General features: G+C 41.9%; 1 protein-coding gene across 1 annotated transcript; it reads right to left on the reverse strand.

Annotated features, from left to right (window-relative positions):
- Positions 1-6,525: 6,525 nt before the first annotated feature.
- On the reverse strand, positions 6,526-19,400 carry LOC127048978 (sulfotransferase 6B1-like). The gene is made up of 7 exons (XM_050949170.1): positions 19,199-19,400; positions 16,906-17,045; positions 12,531-12,620; positions 11,730-11,856; positions 10,692-10,786; positions 10,018-10,174; positions 6,526-6,656 (listed from the first exon to the last, which is right to left on the reverse strand). Exons 1-7 carry the CDS (start codon positions 19,398-19,400, stop codon positions 6,526-6,528), a joined length of 942 nt encoding a protein of 313 aa, XP_050805127.1.

Genomic DNA, 19,400 nt, shown 5'->3' on the forward strand with positions numbered 1-19,400 from the left:
GTTTGTGAAACTCTATTCAGAGAGACAGAAACACAGCAAAATAATTGTGGTAATGGTACACAGTGTAATTTAATGGTGAATGACACTCCCTCGGGCATGAAGGTAAATGTTACTGATTAACTTGGAGTGTTTGAGATTGAAAGGGGCTGTGACCTTGTGTACTGAGCTTTCTAGATATCTGGAACTATAAGCATCCCAGGGAAACACTGTCATAAACAGATAGCTAAGGGTTAATGTCTCTTTCACCTGAAGCACCTGACCAGAGGACCAATCAGGAAACCGGATTTTTTCAACTTTGGGTGGAGGGAATTTTGTGTCTGAGGTCTTTTTTTTCTGTCTGCCTGCTTTCTCTGAGCTTTGGAGAAGTAGTTTCTACTTTCTAGTCTTCTGTTTCTAAGTGTAAGGACAAAGAGATCAGATAGTAAGTTATATGGTTTCTTTTCTTTGGTATTTGCATGAATATAAGTGCTGGAGTGCTTTAATTTGTATTCTTTTTGAATAAGGCTGTTTATTCAATATTCTTTTAAGCAATTGACCCTGTATTTTGTCACCTTAATACAGAGAGACCATTTGTATGTATTTTTTCTTTCTTTTTTATATAAAGCTTTCTTTTAAGACCTGTTGGAGTTTTCTTTTCTGGGAAATTTCAGGGAAATTGAGTCTGTACTCACCAGGGAATTGGTGGGAGGAAGAAATCAGGGGGAAATCTGTGTGTGTTGAATTTGCTAGCCTGATTTTGCATTCCCTCTGGGTGAAGAGGAAAGTGCTTTTTGTTTCCAGGACTGGGAACGGAGAGGGGGAGTCACTCTGTTTGGATTCACAGAGCTTGTGTCTGTGTATCTCTCCAGGAGCACCTGGAGGGGGGAAGGGAAAAAGGTTTATTTCCCTTTGTTGTGAGACTCAAGGGATTTGGGTCTTGGGGTCCCCAGGGAAGGTTTTTCAGGGGGACCAGAGTGCCCCAAAACACTCTAATTTTTTGGGTGGTGGCAGCAAGTACCAGGTCCAAGCTGGTAACTAAGCTTGGAGATTTTCATGCTAACCCCCATATTTTGGACGCTAAGGTCCAAATCTGGGACTAAGGTTATGATAAACACGCACTGCACTTTGCATTCAGCAGTTCCCACCTGAGTCAAGGGAAGATTTCAAATACTCAACAATTTTGAAAATCAGGCCATTTATTTAAGTAGCTATAATATGGATTTAGGAGCCTAATTTTAGGTATCCATTTGAAAACACGTACCCTTGTTCAGTATATTGTAGTTACACTACAGTTTTTTTATGCTGCGTATATTCTTTTACATATATCAGCAACATCTTTGGTGCAAGGCCAGAATGCCTTCCTTTGGAGAGGAATTTACTTCATGAGGTAAGGCTTTTCCCTGTGCAGTCTAAAATAGCATTGGCTTTTTGCATGAGCCATTTTGCAATACAAAGTGAGGTGCAATTTGCTGTCCACTCTCATGTATGTCTACACTGCAAGTGAAGGTGTGATTGTAGCACAGGTAAGCATACTCATGGTAGCTTTAATCTAGCTAGTGCTGGAAACACAGTGTAGATGTGGTGTCACAGGCTTCAGCACAGGTTAGCAACCAGCCTACATACCCACTGGGAATCCTGGATCTATACTCTGGTTGTTAGCCCATGCCAAAGCCTGTGCCGTCACATTTACACTGCTGCTGTTACCTGGGCTAGCTAAATTAAAACTAGCATGCAGGTGCCTACCTGTGCTACAACCACACCTTCACTTGCAGTGTACCCCAAAATCTCACGCCAGGATCTATATCCTGGTTTGAAACAGCAAGGCACAGCAATTGTTAGTACAAGTATAGTCTGACACCTAGTGATTTTACAAAAACCACTAGCTGATAAAATTAATGATCTAAGTAAGTGATAATTGCTGGAGATCCAGTTCTTTCTTACCTCATTAATGCCCTGAAGACGGTGGTACTACTCATCTGCATAAGGCAAGTAGAATTTGTCCCCTCAGAGGTGCTGGGTTGCTGAGGTTGTGTGAAAAAACAGTGAGAGTCTGTGAAATAGAGAAAAGACTGTTTCTTAACTAAAGTTTGATTGTATTATAGCTATAGCAGTTGCAATATCAATAGTTAAAGAGGACACATAAATTCATATAGTCCTTGAGGTTGATCTCACACCAGTTTTATGCCAGTGTAAGGGTAGCTGTTTGAAATGCAGCAAACAGGCAAGTTTGAACTAATGTCGCTATAGTGCCAGTATTTCAACACCGGCCCAAAACAGACTTCACAATCTGATATAGCCATATCCCAATCTGTCACCCTCAACACCAAGCATTTCTGATTAGAGTCAAGGGAAGAGCATCTTGGTACTCAGCAAATTTTGAATATCAGGCCTAATTTGCAGTGCCTAAATATGGACTTAAGAACCTAACTTTAGACTCCTATTTTCAAAAAATCTTGAAAATTTTAAACTGCAGTGTTGTTATACTGCAGTTTGGGTGAGTTCTGTTCCACTGTGCAACCCTAATTTCAAGGTAACAAAGTTTGTTTTTGTCTGTGAATAATAAAAGAAAGCCTATCTTTGAATGAAATCATGTATATTGTTTAAAAATAAAGGAAGAACTACATTTCCCTAATAGTATTAATATTATTTATATTATACCAGGGCCTGTAGGCCCCAACCAAAATCAAGTCCCTGAATTACTAGGTGCTGTATAAACAAAGAGACAGTTCATTTCCTGCCCCGAAGAGCTTACAGTGTAAATAGACAAGACCAGGGGTCTCAAACTCAAATGACCACGAGGGCCACATGAGGACTAGTACATTGGCCCAAGGGCCGCATTACTGACATCTCCCCTGCAATGCCCTCGGCCACGCCCCCACTCCACCCCTTCCATGAGGCCTCGCCCCACCCCACCTCTTCCCACCCCTTCCCTGCCCCCATTCCAACCCCTTCCCCAAAATCCCCACCCCAAACTCTGCCCCCTCCCTGCCCCCAGAGGGTGCAGGAGCGGTGTGGGGTGTGACAGGGGCTCAGGGCAGGGAGTCAGGATGCAGGAGGGATGCGGCAGGGGGCTCAGGGCAGGGAGTTGGGGTGTGGGGGGCAGGAGGGATGAGGGGTATGGCAGGAGGTCAGGGCAGGGGATCGGGGTGCAGGAGGGATGTGGCAGGGGCTCAGGGCAGGGAATTGGGGTGTGGGGTGCAGGAGGGGTGTCCATTCTCACCCCCTTCCGGTGGGGGGCTAACACCTGCTGCAGTGGCCAGCCTTTCCCAAAGTCTAACCCCTTCCATCAGGGGTATGGTTTAGTCCAATATGGCCACTTCCCACAGCCAGTTGCAATATAAGGGGGCAATATAGCAGCAGCCTCCCTGCCCTCCTTCTTTCCCCTTGCTTGCTGTCCACTCTTCCTGGGTCACTTCCCCTCTGACCCTTTAAGCCCTTCCCTCAAGGTCTGCAGCCTGGCACGTAGCAGGCTGGAGTTCCCTTCAGGTCCCCCAAGCCTGTCCAGCACTGCACTGTCCCAGGTGCTGGTTTCCTAACTCAGGAGACAGACCTCCCCTGTTGGAGGTCTGGGAAAGACTACTTGCTGCGCTCATGGGCAGCCTTTATATAGGGCTGAGCCCAGTCGTGATTGGCTGCCTCCTTCCCAGCCCTGATTGGCTTTCTTACAGGCTCTTCCTGATTGGCTGCCACTTTACACAGCCTCTCTAGCCTGTCTTAGCCCAGTCTAACAGGGGGGTGGGGCACTCGCCCCACCACACTGCCATTTATTCGGCCCCTGTTCCGCAAGCCCACCCCCCACGGCCTCACCGTTCCTGCACCCCAAGCCAGCTGCATACCTTGCAGCCGGTCCAGTCCCAAACCGTGCCTAGAGACCAACTGTACACACTCGTGTATTTCCTCACTCTCACGTCCTGCCCCAACACCAAATGGCAGAACTATCTTCCACCTCAAGAGGGTGAGGAGCCCCAGTGGTCCAGCCTTTATTCCATCTTGGTCCCACGGCCTGCCAGGGACATCAGTTGGCAGCTCCTTCACAGAGCTGTGAGCACGGGCATGTACCTGGCGCAGTTCACACCTGTCCCTGAGGCCTGCCCCTTTTGTGGCGGGAGGGAGAACCTGGTGCACACCTATCTCGAATGCACCAGGTTGCAGGCCCTATACCAGCTCCTCCAGAACCTCTTGTTGAGGTTCTGGCTGCACTTTTCCCCGCACTTGTTCCTTTTTGCACACTCCGTCCATGGCCCCATGAAGTCGCAAGACCTCCTTGTCAACCTTCTCCTGGCCCTGGCCAAACTCTCCATCTACACTACCAGGAGAAGGATGTTGGACAAGGGGCTGCGCTGCGACTGTGGGGCCTATTTCCATTCCTCCCTAGTTTCACGCATCCAGGCAGAGTTCCACCGGGAAGCATCCGCTGGCTCCAAACCGTGCCTAGATACCAACTGTACACACTCATGCTCCACACACTGCATTTCCTCACCCTCATGTCCCGACACCAAATGGTGGGACTAGGCTGGGGAGGGGCTTTTAGAAGTGGATGGGCTTGCGCCCGTCCACCTCCCTGGTTTTCCAATAGGACCACACTACTGTTTAGCCAATCTATATATACTGGCTGAAATTCTCCACTGGGTTACACCATTGAAAATCCAGAGAAATTCCATAGATTTTGGCAAAGTCAGTCTTGACTTAAACTGGTGTAACTAAGAGCATAATCTGACTCACTCTATGAATCTTCTTTATAAATCAATCTCTCCACCCTGTTGATAATCTTTGCTGATCTTATCTGAACTGCACCTCGTTTTTCAATATCTTTCTAGCAATGAAGTTCTCAGAACTGAACACAATATTGCAGGCACAGTCAAGTAGAACCACATAGAGAGGAAATATCACCTCTTTGTTTCATTAGGATTTTCCCTTTGCACCCTAAACTTGTACTGACCATTTCATAGCAGCCATACAGTATTACAAACTGAAATGTAGTTTGCTGTCCACTTTCATCCATTTCAGCATTACTGCTTCCTATATACTCTCACTGAATATATGTGTTTGAGATTATTTTTTCCTAGGGAAACAATAGGCATTTATTCAACTTGATTGCTATTTTGCTATTCTCTGGCCATTTTTATCATTTCTCTCCGATCCTCTGTATCATCTCTTTGCACTTGTTGGTGTTGTTTGCTCCAGTATTTGAATGACTGCCTTACCTTGGCATTGGGTCAGCATGCCTGGAATATTATTCTTGTTATCAAATTTCCGTTTGAATGCTAGTGCTTAGGAAAGATGCCGAATTTACAGCCATGGAGATTAAAGTCTTCTCTTTATCCATATAATAAATATCACATGGGCCATGGGAGCACCAGTGTTCTTATCCTTCCCTGCCAATCAGCTTTTCCCTGCCTACTGCATGGAAAGCTGAAGGTGCAGGGTATTTCAGTTTTCCTGTTCACTCAATTATTGCAATTATTCCCACATCTATTTAGTGTATTATACATTAGGCACACTTCAAACACCTTTTTCTGAAAGCCACTTTCCCACTAGTGACCCTAAGCATCACAATGGGCTACCTCAAAACCTCAAGCCAAGTTCTATGCTTCAGAGACCAACAGAATATGTGAAATAGCATATAAACCATTGCTAGACTATAGTTTTAATTGTATTATAGCTACAGCAATAACAAAAGCAAGAGTTAAGAATGACACACAAAGAAAATTTGTGCAGAGTCTGACTCTGCTCTCCCTGACACCAGTTTTGTACAGGTGTAACTTCACTGATTTCAATGGAGCTGCTGCTGATTGACACCCATACAACTAAGAGGAGAATCAAGCTAATGTATTTTCGGATACTAACAGCAAAATTCTCTGTGGGAATAAATGGGCACAATGCCTCTGACTCCAATAGAGTTTCCCCCATTTACACCAGGAGGGAATTGGGCCATAAATCTACAGACAAATTTCCCAAATCTGTTCAGACCCAGACAAGACTCTATTTTCAGAAAGATGAAAAGCCTTAAGAAAATATTGTACTTCCCTGTATTTTAATAACTACTCTCTCTCTCCTTCCATTTGAGCAATGCTTATTATGGGTCTTCTTATGGAAAGATTTGTACTGACTTGAGCTGGGGTTGAATCAGGCCCTGTGTTTGGTAAAAAATCCCTTTGTGAGAAATATGCCTCAGTTAAAATATTTTTTGAAAATATCTCCACATACCAAATGCTATCAAATATTTTACTGATGGAATTGGGTGAGATGGGACAACTGTAGGGGGGAAAGAGGGTAGTGAAGGAGAGAGGTTCTTCCAGGTGATATGTACTGAAGCAGTGGTGTAGTATTGGTCTGGGTATGACTGATTACAATAGCACTGAATAAAAGTATGCAGTCTAAGCATGCTGATAATCCGCTGTCACTGTAAAGAGAGCTGGAGAGTTGTGATCATTTACAAACATTCAGAGAAGTTTGAATCACTTGATCTATTTTTCTAGTGCATGTAATGCAACTGATCTGATAAAATTGTGGAGAACTGCTGCTTTAACAATGTTTTCTTAGTCCTCAGGCTTTGCAGTACACCTCATACTTTATCTTTGCTCCCAGCTTAGTTCTTGCTAGGCGTTCTTCAAACATTTTGTCCATTTCTTGGTTCTGATCTTCATTAAAAAGGTTCTTCCAGTCACTTACACTACCTACAAAGAAGCAACATTTATGTATGTATTAGTATATATAACACATGTACCAAAACTTTGAAAATGAGGAATTTAGCATTCCTGTTTTTTTCTAAAGATCAGTCATTTTGATCACTTTAGCTAACTGGAGTGTGTTGCTATGATTTTTAAACACAAGGCCTGATTCAGTGTTACTTCAGTGTAATACTACTGATGTCAGTAGAATTACTCCAGTGTAAAACTGCTGTAATAGAGTCCATCTCATTAAGCTTCTTTGACTAATACAATATAGCACATAAAAAGGAAAATGCACCTAATTTAAGGAAATAAAGTAATTACTAGGACTTTACACAGTACAGTTTTGTGAAGCATCATTGAGCAAATAAAAGTGAATTACTTGTCTGAATTCCCCTTAACAGATGACTATGAGACTAGTATTCACAGCAGCAGCAGTAATGTACTATGGCCTCCCAAGAGAAAGGACAGGAGTCATAGGCTATGTCCAGACTACCCGCCGTATCAGCAGGTTAAAATCGATTGCTCGGGGATCGATATATCGCGTCTCATCTAGACTCGATATATCGATCCCTGAGCGCGCTTATATCTATTCCGGAACTCCATCAACCCCAACGGAGTTGCGGAATCGACAGGGAGAGCCGCGAACATTGATCCCGCGCGGTGAGGACGGGTGAGTAATCCGATCTTAGATATTTGACTTCAGCTACGTTATTCACGTAGCTGAAGTTGCGTATCTAAGATCGATTTCCCCCTGTAGTGTGGACCAGCCCATAGAATCATAGGACTGGAAGGGACCTCAAGAGGTCATTTAGTCCAGACCCGTGCACTCATGGCAGGACTAAGTATTATCTAGACCATCCCTGACAGGTGTTTGTCTATCCTGCTCTTAAAAACCTTCTACGATAGAGATTCCACAACCTCCCTAAGCTATTTATTCTAGTGCTTAACTACCTGAAAGGAGTTTTTCAGAATGTTTAATGTCTAAACCTCCATTGCTGCAATTTAAGCCCATTTCTTTTTGTACTAGCCTCAGAGGTTAATGAGAACAATTTTTCTCCCTCCTCCTTGTAACAGCCTTTTATGTACTTGAAAACTGCTATCGTCCTCCCTTCTCCAGACTAAACAAACTCAGTTTTTTCAATCTTTCCTCAGAAGTCATGTTTTCTAGACTTTTAATCATTTTTGTTATTCTCCTCTGGACTTTCTGAAATGTGTCCACATCCTTCCTGAAATTTGATGCCCAGAGCTGGACATAAAACTCCAGTTGAGGATGTATCAGCTCAGTGTAGAGTGGAAGAATTACTTCTCGTATCTTGTTTACAACACTCCTGCTATTACATCCCAGAATGATCTTTGCTTTTTCTGCAATGGCATTACACTGTTGACTCATAGTTAGCTTGTGATCCATTATGACCCCCTGATCCCTTTCCACAGTACAGTTTCCTAGGCAGTCATTTCCCATTTTGTATGTGTGCAACTGATTGTTCCTTCCTAAGTAGAGTACTTTGCATTTGTCTATATTTAATTTCATCCTGTTTTCTTCAGACCTTTTCTCCAGTTTGTCCATATCATTCTCAATTTTAATCCTGTCCTCCAAAGCATTTGCAACCCTTCCAAGCTTGTTATCATCCACAAACGTTAAAAGTGTACTATCTAGGCCATTAGCTAAATCATTGATGAAGATATTGAACAGAACCAGGACCAATCCCTGGGGGACCCCACTTGATATGCTCTTCCATCTTGACTATGGACCACTGATAACTACTCTCTGGGAATGCTTTTCCAACCAGTTATGTACCCACCTTATAGTACATAGATGAGAGGGAGAAAATATCGGGACATACTGTGGGGGGGGTGGAGGAGGGCAGGTGCTGCCAGCGGAGCAGCAAAAATAAATAAATAAAAAAGGCCAGTGCTGCCAGCAGAACGAAATATCGGGACAAATTGCGTCCCGACCAAAGATCAGTCAGGACGTGGGATAAACACCTAAATATCGGGATGGTCCTGAATTTATAGAGGTGTCTGGTCACCCTACCTTATCGTAGCTTCATCTAGGTTGTATTTCCCTAGTTTGTTTATGAGGAGATCATGTGAGACAGTATGAAATGTCTTACTAAAGTCAGAGATATACTACATCTACTGCTTCCCGCCACCCACCAGGCTTGTTACCCTATTTGTTTTTGACAAATCCATGCTGTTTTTTACTTATCATCTTATCTTCTAGGTGCTTGCAAATTGTTTACTTAATTATTTTCTCCATTATCTTTCCAGGTACTGAAGTTAAGATGAATGGTCCATAATTCCCCGGGTTGTGCTTAGTCCCCTTTTTATAGATTGTCTCTATATTTGCCCTTTTCCAGTCCTCTGGAATCTCTCCCGTCTTCCATGATTTTTTGAAGATAATTGCTAATGGCTCAGATATCTCCGCTGTTAGCTCCTTGAGTATTCTAGGGTGTATTTCATCAGGACCTGGAGACTTGAGGACATCCACCTTATCTAAGTAATTTTTAACTTGTTCTTTCCCTATTTTAGCCTTAGATCCTACCTCATTTTCCCTGGCATTCACTATGTTAGACATACAATTGCTACTAAACTTTTGGTGAAAACTGAAACAAAAAAGTTGTTAGTACTTCTGCCATTTTCACATTTTTTGGTTATTGTTTTTCCCCCTCATTGAGTAACAGGGCCTACCCTGTTCTTGGTGTTCCTCTTGCTGCTAATGTATTTGTGAAAATACAAAGCTGCAATGCTATACATACTCTTATTGCAGGCCCATGCCCTGATCCATGCCACTGCATTTTCACTACTATTTTTACCCAAGCTAGCTAAATTAAAGTGAGCATGAGTAGGCCTACCTGAGCTGCAGTCAGACCTCTGATTGCAGTGTAGACACACCCTGATGCAAACTGGATTAGCTTTAAGACCAAAAAAAACAAGAAAATACCCACTTTGGGTCCCTAGTACAATCCAAGCTCTGCAGCTGGCCCTATATCCGTTTGACTGTAGGGGAAGAAACAACTTATTGCTAAATTCCCACACTCTGTGTCTCTCCTCACCCCAAACTCAAGAGGGTCAGCTTTGGCAGGGGCAAAAGGTGTAGATGGTAAGGAATACAAATGTCCAAAGGCAGGTATCCAAAGTTAGCTAAAGGATTTTTTCTGACATTCTCCTTTAAAAAGGAATTTCTGATGAAATGTTAATTTGTATGCAACATGGGTCTTCAAATATTTTTATCAAATGAAAATAAAATGCATTTGCTGTCAATAAATGCTCGTGTTATGTCTGCAAAAAAGAAGTAGGAGATGATTTCCCAAAGTTGCTGGGAGACTGGTTGTTGCATCTTTGGAACTTTTTAGGAATTCACCTTTGCGGAAAAGAACGTTGCCAAATGCACCATGAGTTTTGTGGGCATTCTCTTTCATAGCCTGGAAGCTGCTCCTATCTACAACCGCTTGAAGCTGTTCCTCAGTCAAGGGCAACACGAAGAATTCAGCTATCTTTTTCACTGCCAAAGCCCTGTTCTGGAGAGAGGACAGATGTTATTCAAATAAAATGCATTGTTTTATTTCTGTGGCATTTCCACTTACAGTAGCTGGCTTGATACTTTCCTGTAGTGTGTTTAGAGGGATTCAGTGTGACTGAAGTGGTGCATAGATCTTATGCTGGCCCTCTGTCTAGAGGTGAGTTGCACCCAGTGTGAGGAAAGCTGTTAGACTTAGTCTCTACATAGCCAAGATCACAATATACTGGCTGTACACACCTATACAATTGAATGCCTATTCAGATAGGGATATGCATATCAGTTATTTGGGAATTAGGCTTTTAAAAGATTTTGGCTCATACTAGAGCTTATCAGAAATCATGAAAAGGTGGTTCCATTTTTTTTTCTCATTGAAATTTCAGCCAAAAAATATCAGAACTCAAATAGGTGAATATTTTGGCTAGCTCTATTTCACATGGTAAACCGTTGGTGCTTTGGAGTTCACTCAAAAGACAATCTGTGTAATTGTTACCTGAACACTTCTTCAGTAAGCTCACCTCTTTCATTTCTTCATAGGTTATGGTCATAACATTTTCATCGTCAACATGCTTGCTCCATTCACAAATATAGTCAAAATAGGAGCCCCAAGGCACTGGAGGACACCAAAGAATCATATAAATTAATAATTAGTAACATAAACAATGGCTGAAGACTGAGCATATTTCTTTAATCCTAAACTGATAGTTAGAACTTCAGACTGACCCCTCTGCCAGGCAGCATAGTCTCATGGCACTCTTGAAGAAGACTGTTAGAACTTGATGTTTACTTAGCCCATTAAAGACATAATAGGATTTAGTCCAGGGTACCAGAATTTTAGGAGTTTTACTTAGAAACATCTAGGTTCCTTTTATTCCTCAAACACTTTGTATTGGAAATTAATTGTCATCCCTTAACTATAAAATAAGTCAAGAGTTAAAGCTAGGTTGTTTTGCCTGGTTTGAATGGTCTTGGTTATTTACTGTGATATTTTTTAAAATGTATTTGCTATTTATTCATTTGCCAACAATAGAAAGCCACCTTTTAATAAACTGATTTGTGGCAGGCCAGATTAAAACAAAAGTCACATCTGTGGACTTTGCAAACAAAGGGGAAAGGGTTCTCTAGCTGAAGGGTTCCCTATTGCCCCTTCCATGGCAATAAAAATGTATCCCCCGACATTCTCTGGAGAGATCTGCCTCAAAATCCTTACCTACCAGTGAAGGGAGAGGGGAATTCCAGTTCACTCTGTTCGTAGAACTTTAGTCTTGGGCCCAAAAGCCTGGGTCAGCAACTTGGGCTTCCTTATAAACTCTAGATTGCTCCCATGAGACTGTTTCCTCCTCATCATCAATGATTTTTATAAAAATGATACATGTTCCTACAACGAGCCCCTTTTAAAAGAAGATTGTCTGAATTTTAAAAGATCCTTCTATTAACCTAGTCATTTTTGTGATAAAATAAAATGAAAAAACATAATGAATCTGGTTAAAAATTCCATATTTTCAAATGTAGTCCATGTATTGAATAATTGGGATAGGTAGAAAAAGGAACAGTACTTTTTCCAGTCATGAAAGCTGTGAAGAACTCATCCCAGGTCTCGTAAGAGGGAAGTGGAGACATGCCATTGGTAAAATGGTAAAAAGATGTAGCTACGTCTTTGGGATTTCGAACAAGCACCAGTACCTAGAAAATTAATATATATATATTTTTGGAGCGAGACATAGCAAAATGGCAGTATCAGAAAAATAATATGTAATTATAATATTGCTAATTTCTTGGACCTCATATATTGGGCACAGAAATAATAATTTAATCCTATAGGCAGCGGATGCAATTTTTTCATTATTCCTCATTAGGTTTCAAAGATTATTGGCTACATTCATTTAAATGTGCTTGTCCTGATCTCCCCAAATTAATTATACACTATCTGCATGTGCTTTGTGTGAAACAAGACTCCTTCGCCCCTTTGGGTTAGTGAATGTTCTTAAAATAAACTGGATTAAAAGTTACAGGGGCAAATTCAGAGGTTACACTGGAAAAAATAAATGGTTTTACTCAAGCTCCACCCACACCAAAGTTCCTCCACTAGTGACACCAAAATAAGAGACCACCCACAGTAGACTGTGTAGCAATTCCTCTATCACTGGAGGATCTCTCTTCTACTGAGTGATCCTTATGGGGCTGGATACACTCTCAGACTTCATTGTAATGTGATGTGACGTAGCTATGCTATACCACAGAACTAGGCCTTAAATGTGGTCATACTGAGCACTTGGTACCTATGATGTAGACTTTAAAATGACAGTGGAAGTCTAACGGGGCATGAAAATTCTACTGACATTTAAATGAGCACTCACTTTGGCTTTATTCTTGAAGATGGACTCAGGTAGATTGTGTGGCAGGAGATGAGTAAATATAACTCTTCTAGAAGGTAATTTCTCCATCCGCTTTAATACAAATTGAAAGAAGAGGAAAAGCAGACAAATCAAGTAATGTAACATTACATTTTCTGTAACCCTATGCCAATATACCCCATTGCTGGTATATCAACGGCTTTGGACAGCTCTGCAGTTTTCATGTCTCAGGAGTTCTGTGATTTTTCTGGGGCCAGTGTCTGTAATCTATAGACACCCCTGAGTGTAGACCTGGCTAGTACCCAACAGGTAAAGTGAAATATGATTTCACACTTCCCCCTACGTGATGGAACACATCTAAAAATAAGGAACAGAATCTAACTGGAGAATGAGGGAAAAGGGAGATGAGCACTGAAAGACCTTGTTTGGGGTCAAAAGGGGGAGTTACAAAGATGCAGGGGGGGATCAATTGGGACTAAGAGAGAGGGAGTTGGGAACCAGAAGAAGGAAAGCGGTTCTGGTTGGGTTGAGAGGGGGAGAGAAAGATGGGACAAGGAGAAGAGAGGCAGCTAGGAAAAAGGGATAGCCCAGAAAGTTCAGGACAAGCATCTGAGCTCTGTTTCCTCTTGGATGTATCTTTCAAAGAGTCCCCATCAGTAACTGGCATCCTTGTTTGCAGTCTCAGCAAAAAGGCCAAGGACTGCATAGGCACTGGGGATGGAACTACTCTGTCACCTCTAGAGTTAGCTCGTCTAGGTCACGACTAAGACATGTTGGCAAGACAGCACAGGGAGCCTCTCACTAACTCTGCAGCAGCTGTATCTCTTTTCTGGAAAAATTAACTTAATCTTTCACAAGCACTAAGTTCACATCAGAAAAAATACTAAGTACATGAATGAAAATATTAACAAATACACAGACTGGAGGCAGTGAGCAGCAGAGCAGTGATGGATTGAATCAGCCTGGTACTGGTGCAGCAGGTTTTTCATCTAGGATTAAGAACCCAGGCCTGGATCCACAAAGGGACTTAGTCATTGTGATGCTCAGTATTCCATAACCTGATTTTTAGGTCCCTAGAAAACCACAGGAACCACACTGTGATCCACAAAGCCTGAATTAGACAACTGAGGCTCCCTATACAATGGATGGGGAGAGACAGGTGCCTTAGAATACGATCTGCAAAGCCAGCATGCTGGGAAGGAGCCACCTAAATTAGCCAATGGGAGACACAGATAAGAAGGTGTATGCTAAGCCCTCAGATATAGTGCTTAAGTCTGGGCTACAGGGAGGTGCCTATCTCTGCTAGTGATCCACAAACTTAGGCACTCCTCTGCCTAAGTCATATATGATGCTGGCAGACCAGGTGCAAGCTCATGCGAAGGCCCCTATGCCTCACCTGAACACTGACAAATGCATAGCTGGAAACCAGTCTGGCTTACCTGTGTGTTCATGTTATTAAAATTGATATTAGGTTTATAAAAGAGTTTAGTGTTTAGACATTATGAAATGCTTGTAAGTTGCTGCCTATATTAATCTTTCTTATAATATCTGTATCCCATGTTATACGGTAATATTTGTTTGTTAGATAACGGTAAAAGTGTTTGCTCTGAAACTGTAAACCCCCACAGTCAGAAGAGAAATATTACACATGTGAAATACTAGTTTGCCACAAGAGGCATTACGTCCTGCACAGCAAAAGATGGCCCATAGACACCAGACAAACAATTGTGGAACATCAGAGGACAAAGACTTTGTTGATTGCTCACCCCCCCGCTCCCCCATCCATGAACAGGAGACATGCATGTGAACTTGTCCCATTAACTTGAACTCTGATGGAAGGGAATAAACATCCCTGACAAAAAGACAGTATCTTTATGCTGCTTGGACTCCGAGGAGCAAGGATTACTAAACATAAGCAAAAGATCCCCAGTTTTTGGCCTGGGTTAGATCCAAAGGACATATCGAGCTTGCTTATTATAGAACTGTCTATACCTTTTGGACCCTAAGTCTGTAATTCATTTACCTGCTTTAACCTTGTAAATAACTCTCTCATCTCTTTTTCTTAGTTAATAAATCTTTAGATAGTTCATTATAGGATTAGGTACAAGAATTCTCTTTGGTGTGAGATCTAAGGTGCAACTGACCTGGGGTAAAGGACAGGTCCTTTGGGACTGGGAGTAATCTGAATATTGTTGTGATTTTTGGGGTAAGGGGATGTGTATCACAAAGGCAAGCTTGCCCAGGTGGCCAGATAGACTGGAGTACCCACGGGGACTGTGTGTGGCACTATATTAAGGCTGTTATAGTGCTTAAGAAGTTCACACTTCATACCTGGTTGGTGAAATCTAAGTATAGAGTTCACAATGAGCTTTGGGTTTGTACCCTGAATCTTAACAGTGTGCCCTGAGGGTGGGACTCATGCTCTTGAGACACTCCAGATAGCTTGACAGTATGGTGGGCTTGATCTGGTATGTGTGCTCAGAGTCACCATTTCTCAAATGTGGCCACCATGGCAGCATGCGGCCACCAGGGGCTTTTCTTGCAGCCAAAGCCTGCTGGTATGGGGGAGATTTGGGAAAGTAGCAGCCCATTCTCTTCCCTGTTGCTCCTGGATGCCTCACCTTGGTGTTGGTTGCTGGGGCCACCAACAGGGGTTGGGCCCTGCCCCCCCTCTGGAGACACATGAGGCACAACGCTGGAGGAGCAGGCACCCAGTGACTTCCCCACCTTCCCAGGGGCAGTGGGTCTCAGGCTTTGGGCTTTAGCTCTGGGGTGGCGCGGTGGCAGGCTCTGGCCCCAGGGCTTCAGGCTCCAGCTGTGCAACAACAGGCCTCAGGCTCCTGCTGCGGAGCTTCAGGCTCCATCCCCTCGTTGCCTCCCCTGAACCCTCATCCAGGGATTAATTTGTCCCCAGGGTTGGCAGGGCTGAGTAAGTCTGCTGTGAAAACTGATACTTGTATGTTTGTTAATATCACTTTTCACAATGAGCTTACTAGCTAGCAATAAATAACTAACAGTTATTAGGGCATGTATGTGTGCAATTAATTTGTTTTTCCAAAAGCTAATTAAGCATTTTAGGGAAAAGTGTGAGACTGGCCACTAGCAAGAGCTGGTGGTCACACTCTGAGGCCACCAAAAATTTTGACCTGAGAACTCACATGTACATAAAACAACTGGGGTGGGGGTGCAGGATGGAAACAAAGAGGAGAAGGAACACCTTCCTTTAAATCTTTAGTCCAGTAGTGAGGGTACTCACTGAGGATATGAGACACCCTCCCCACCCTGGTTCAACTTCCTCCTGTGCCTGATGAGGTGAATGGATTTGAACAAGAAACTCCCACCATTCATGTGAGTGCTTTAATCCATGGACTATGGGGTGACACTCTTTTTCTCACCTAATTAATATTCAATTAGTCAATTAAAGTGGAATAACATCTGTAGGAGAGATTGAAGGAGGTCCACACCAGAAGATCCCATAGTCCAGTGGTCACGGCACTCACCTGAGAGGTGGCAGATTTCTGTTCAGATCCTTTCTACTCATCCGATAGAGGGTGGACTTGAACCAGTGGTCTCTTGCCATATGCTGGGCTAAAGAGTATAAGGGAGGTGGTTCTCTTCTCCACTGCCCATTTCTGGTAGAGCTAGGTGGCCTCTTGAGCATGCCTACTGGATTGGACTCAGCACACCAGTTAGGCAGAGGAACACTTATTTTCCCCAGTTTGTGGATTGCACAGGAATTAGTGGGGAAGATAGACATCCGGATGCTTAGGGAGGTGGCTGTGCACATGCCCAGAGGCAGAAACATAGGTGCTTTGAGAACTTTTACTGCAAAAACTTAAGTGGCATGTGAGTTTGGGCACCTACAGGGTTAGGTGGCAACCAATCAGGAGTTTTGTGGATCACAGTGGAGCCTAAAATTGAGATTCCAGCACCTAAGAACCTTTGTGGGTCTGGCCCCAGCTCTTGCATTTCCATTCTATTCCATGGTTTTTGTATTTTTCTTTGTATGGAACTCCTCCTTATGCTCTATTTGGAATAATATATTATTGAGTTTTTGTAAGTGTCTCATGTAATTGTTATTAATTTGTGTTCTCCTCAACTCTGACTGCCCATTTACCAGCATTTCCCCCTGAATTTGGTGGCACATACAGGATCTATTCTAGTCACAGCAATTGCTGTAGTTGGACAGAGACCTTTCTTTGCAATGGGTATTTCACACACCATGTTGTCATCAATTATTTGTGAAACAGTACGTCTTAGCAGTTTCAGTAAGTGTTCAGGCCCAGATCCTCAAAGGAATTTTGGCATCTAACTCCTATTGATTTCCATGGGAGTTAGGTGCCTAAATATCTTTGAGGATCTGGTCCTCAGTTCCCACCTGATATTTCTCAGCATCTCCAACTTCAAGGTAGGGAAATTCTTCCAGTTCCTCGTCATTCAGGCTATTTGTTTCATCTTCATTATTCTCTGCAGATGTTGTTACTAAGTCAGTTAAGATCTGGCCAACCCAATTGGTGCCTTAAAAATACACAGAATTCATTTAAAAACCTTTGGGGAAAAATAATTTCTCAGATTTCAATGTATATACAGCAATTGGAAAGATTTGTACACAGAGTATTAACTAATGGACATGAAAAATCAATGTGCTTCAAGGAGTTAAATAAATTATGTCTGGGCCTAGAAGACAAATTGGGACCAGACTTGATAGCAAGAGCTCCAGGGCTTCCTAAAAGAGCATAATTAAGGTCTGCTCTTTTCCTGTAATGGAAGAGAAGCCTATCTAACTTAGCTTGTAGTGACATGAAAAATAACATGAGGCTAAATTTGCATATAAATTGTTGTTTTGAAATATTTTTTTCTAATGCTTATTCTACTGCAAATAAACACATTGATTTTAAGAAGGCAGTTGGTCACTATATCACAGGTCTCAGGCTCCCAAAGGGAAGAAATTCAGGTTTCCAGTTGGACCTGCATGGTAATAGGTGGTTGGCATAGATGTGGTGTTGAATCCTGATCCCAATCTAAGGGTGGGGAAGTTGTGAAATTCAACACCTGAGACAGATAAGGGCATGAAGCCTAACACCTGAACAACAGGTGCACTGAGATAGACTAGATAGGAGACAGAGATGCACACAGCCTCACCAGTGTGACACATACCATACATGAAGTTCAGATGTACAGAATTATTCAGTTAGATAATACAGGAATACTAATCAAAATCAACAAGAAATATTCTAGTTCTGCGGTGAATTGTAATCACTAACTGATCCTATTGTTACTTTGTCAAAACTCCTGTAAGGCCAAATCCATCCCTAATGTGACTCCAAGTCACTGATGTTACATCAGGATTGAATTTGCTCCATTAACTTCTGTTCTTGGTTACATTTTATACAGTAGAAGCAGTATATAGGAATTATTAAAACCACTGACATCTATTTTAATTAGGCTTGGAAACCAACAGAATGGAGAATAGAGACTCATTTTATACCTATTTTAGTAGTTCTAGATTAGTTATAAGAGACATTTTCCTCTTCTTTTTTCTGGTGAAAGTTTTCTGAAGACCTGACTGGGACTTTAAAAATCTAGCCAAGTCTGAAGACTCTGCTGTATAGTAACTTCTTACACTGGTAGGGAAAGTTGTACACAGAACTCTAGTTTGTAAAACTATCTAATAGAAAGTGATATTTTGATGCATCAAGTGTAAGAGAGCATAGAGTGAGTTCTCATCCTTAGCCTCGCATTTCCTGACATTTGGGTGCTGGATTTCTCAATCTTTATTGTTGCATTAATGACAATTACCTCCACGCCCATGGAATTTTTGGAAGACTAGGGAGAAATGCCAGCAGAGTAGATGTGGGATAATCTGCCTCCCATGCTATATCTAATTCTCATCTCTAATAGTTAGAGATTGGCTTAAGCCCTTAATCATCAAATTTAATAACTCATCCAAAAGTTTTATCATAATTATGATAACTAGATATTCTTGTCTTCCATGTAAATGTCCTGTCCCTTTTTGAATCTTCATAAACTCTTTGCTTCAGTGACTTCCTGTGGCAATAAATTCTAGCCTTTAAAGTTTCATACAGAATAACTTTCAGTTTCATCACCCAACTAGGACTGAGTGAAATCTATGGAAAGAAAAAATTACAAGAATTAATGGAGAATTAGTCACTAATTCACTTTCCATGATTTCACAATCCTAACATTTCAATTTTTCAAGAAGTTTCAGAAGACTGCAATGTTTTTAATAGAAACTAAAAGAAACTAAAGAACGTTGTGCATGAGAAACCAAATGCTAAATTTTATGCAAAAATACATATTCATAAATGTTGCAAATGTAACAACATGTACCGTACTACAAAATAATGTATATGCACCACAGAAGCGAGTAATGTTTGCTGTGAAAACCATTACTTTGATTTCCTAACCTGTGCATTTAAAATTTTAACCAAAACATTGACAATAACAATAGCAATGACATTTCTTTGGCAAGGAATATGAGATAAGTCATTTTGTTTCTCTCATTCATATGAATAATTCCCATTGCCATATCTTCCTAACCAAGGATATTTAACATAAACTGAAACAATTCATTCACAGTTTTAACTAAAGCCTGGTTATTTATAATTATATTACACCTTATATTTCCATAGCAAACAAATTATATTCACCAGATTTGGGATACCCTGCTAGGATCACATCCTCCTGCCTGGCTTCAAAGGACTCAAGAGCCTTGAATATTTCAGGACTGCACACAGTTGTGGGGTAGAGAATCCCCTTGTAAGAAAAAAGCAGATCATCACGGTCCATTGTGTCACCAACAGCAATTGCCTTATCCACCAGATCAATGAATTTCTTCCTATGATTTGCCAT

Source organism: Gopherus flavomarginatus, chromosome 4 (assembly GCF_025201925.1).
Source record: "Gopherus flavomarginatus isolate rGopFla2 chromosome 4, rGopFla2.mat.asm, whole genome shotgun sequence".
In the NCBI taxonomy this organism is placed as follows: domain Eukaryota; kingdom Metazoa; phylum Chordata; order Testudines; family Testudinidae; genus Gopherus; species Gopherus flavomarginatus.

Coding starts and splice junctions, on each gene's coding strand:
- LOC127048978 (XM_050949170.1), bottom strand. CDS start 19,400: ATGGCAAATCATAGGAAGAAATTCATTGATCTGGTGGATAAGGCAATT. Junction 11,857..12,530: donor TCTTCAAGAATAAAGCCAAA/GTGAGTGCTCAT, acceptor TTAATTTTCTAG/GTACTGGTGCTTGTTCGAAA. Junction 10,175..10,691: donor CCTATGAAGAAATGAAAGAG/GTGAGCTTACTG, acceptor TCCTCTCTCCAG/AACAGGGCTTTGGCAGTGAA.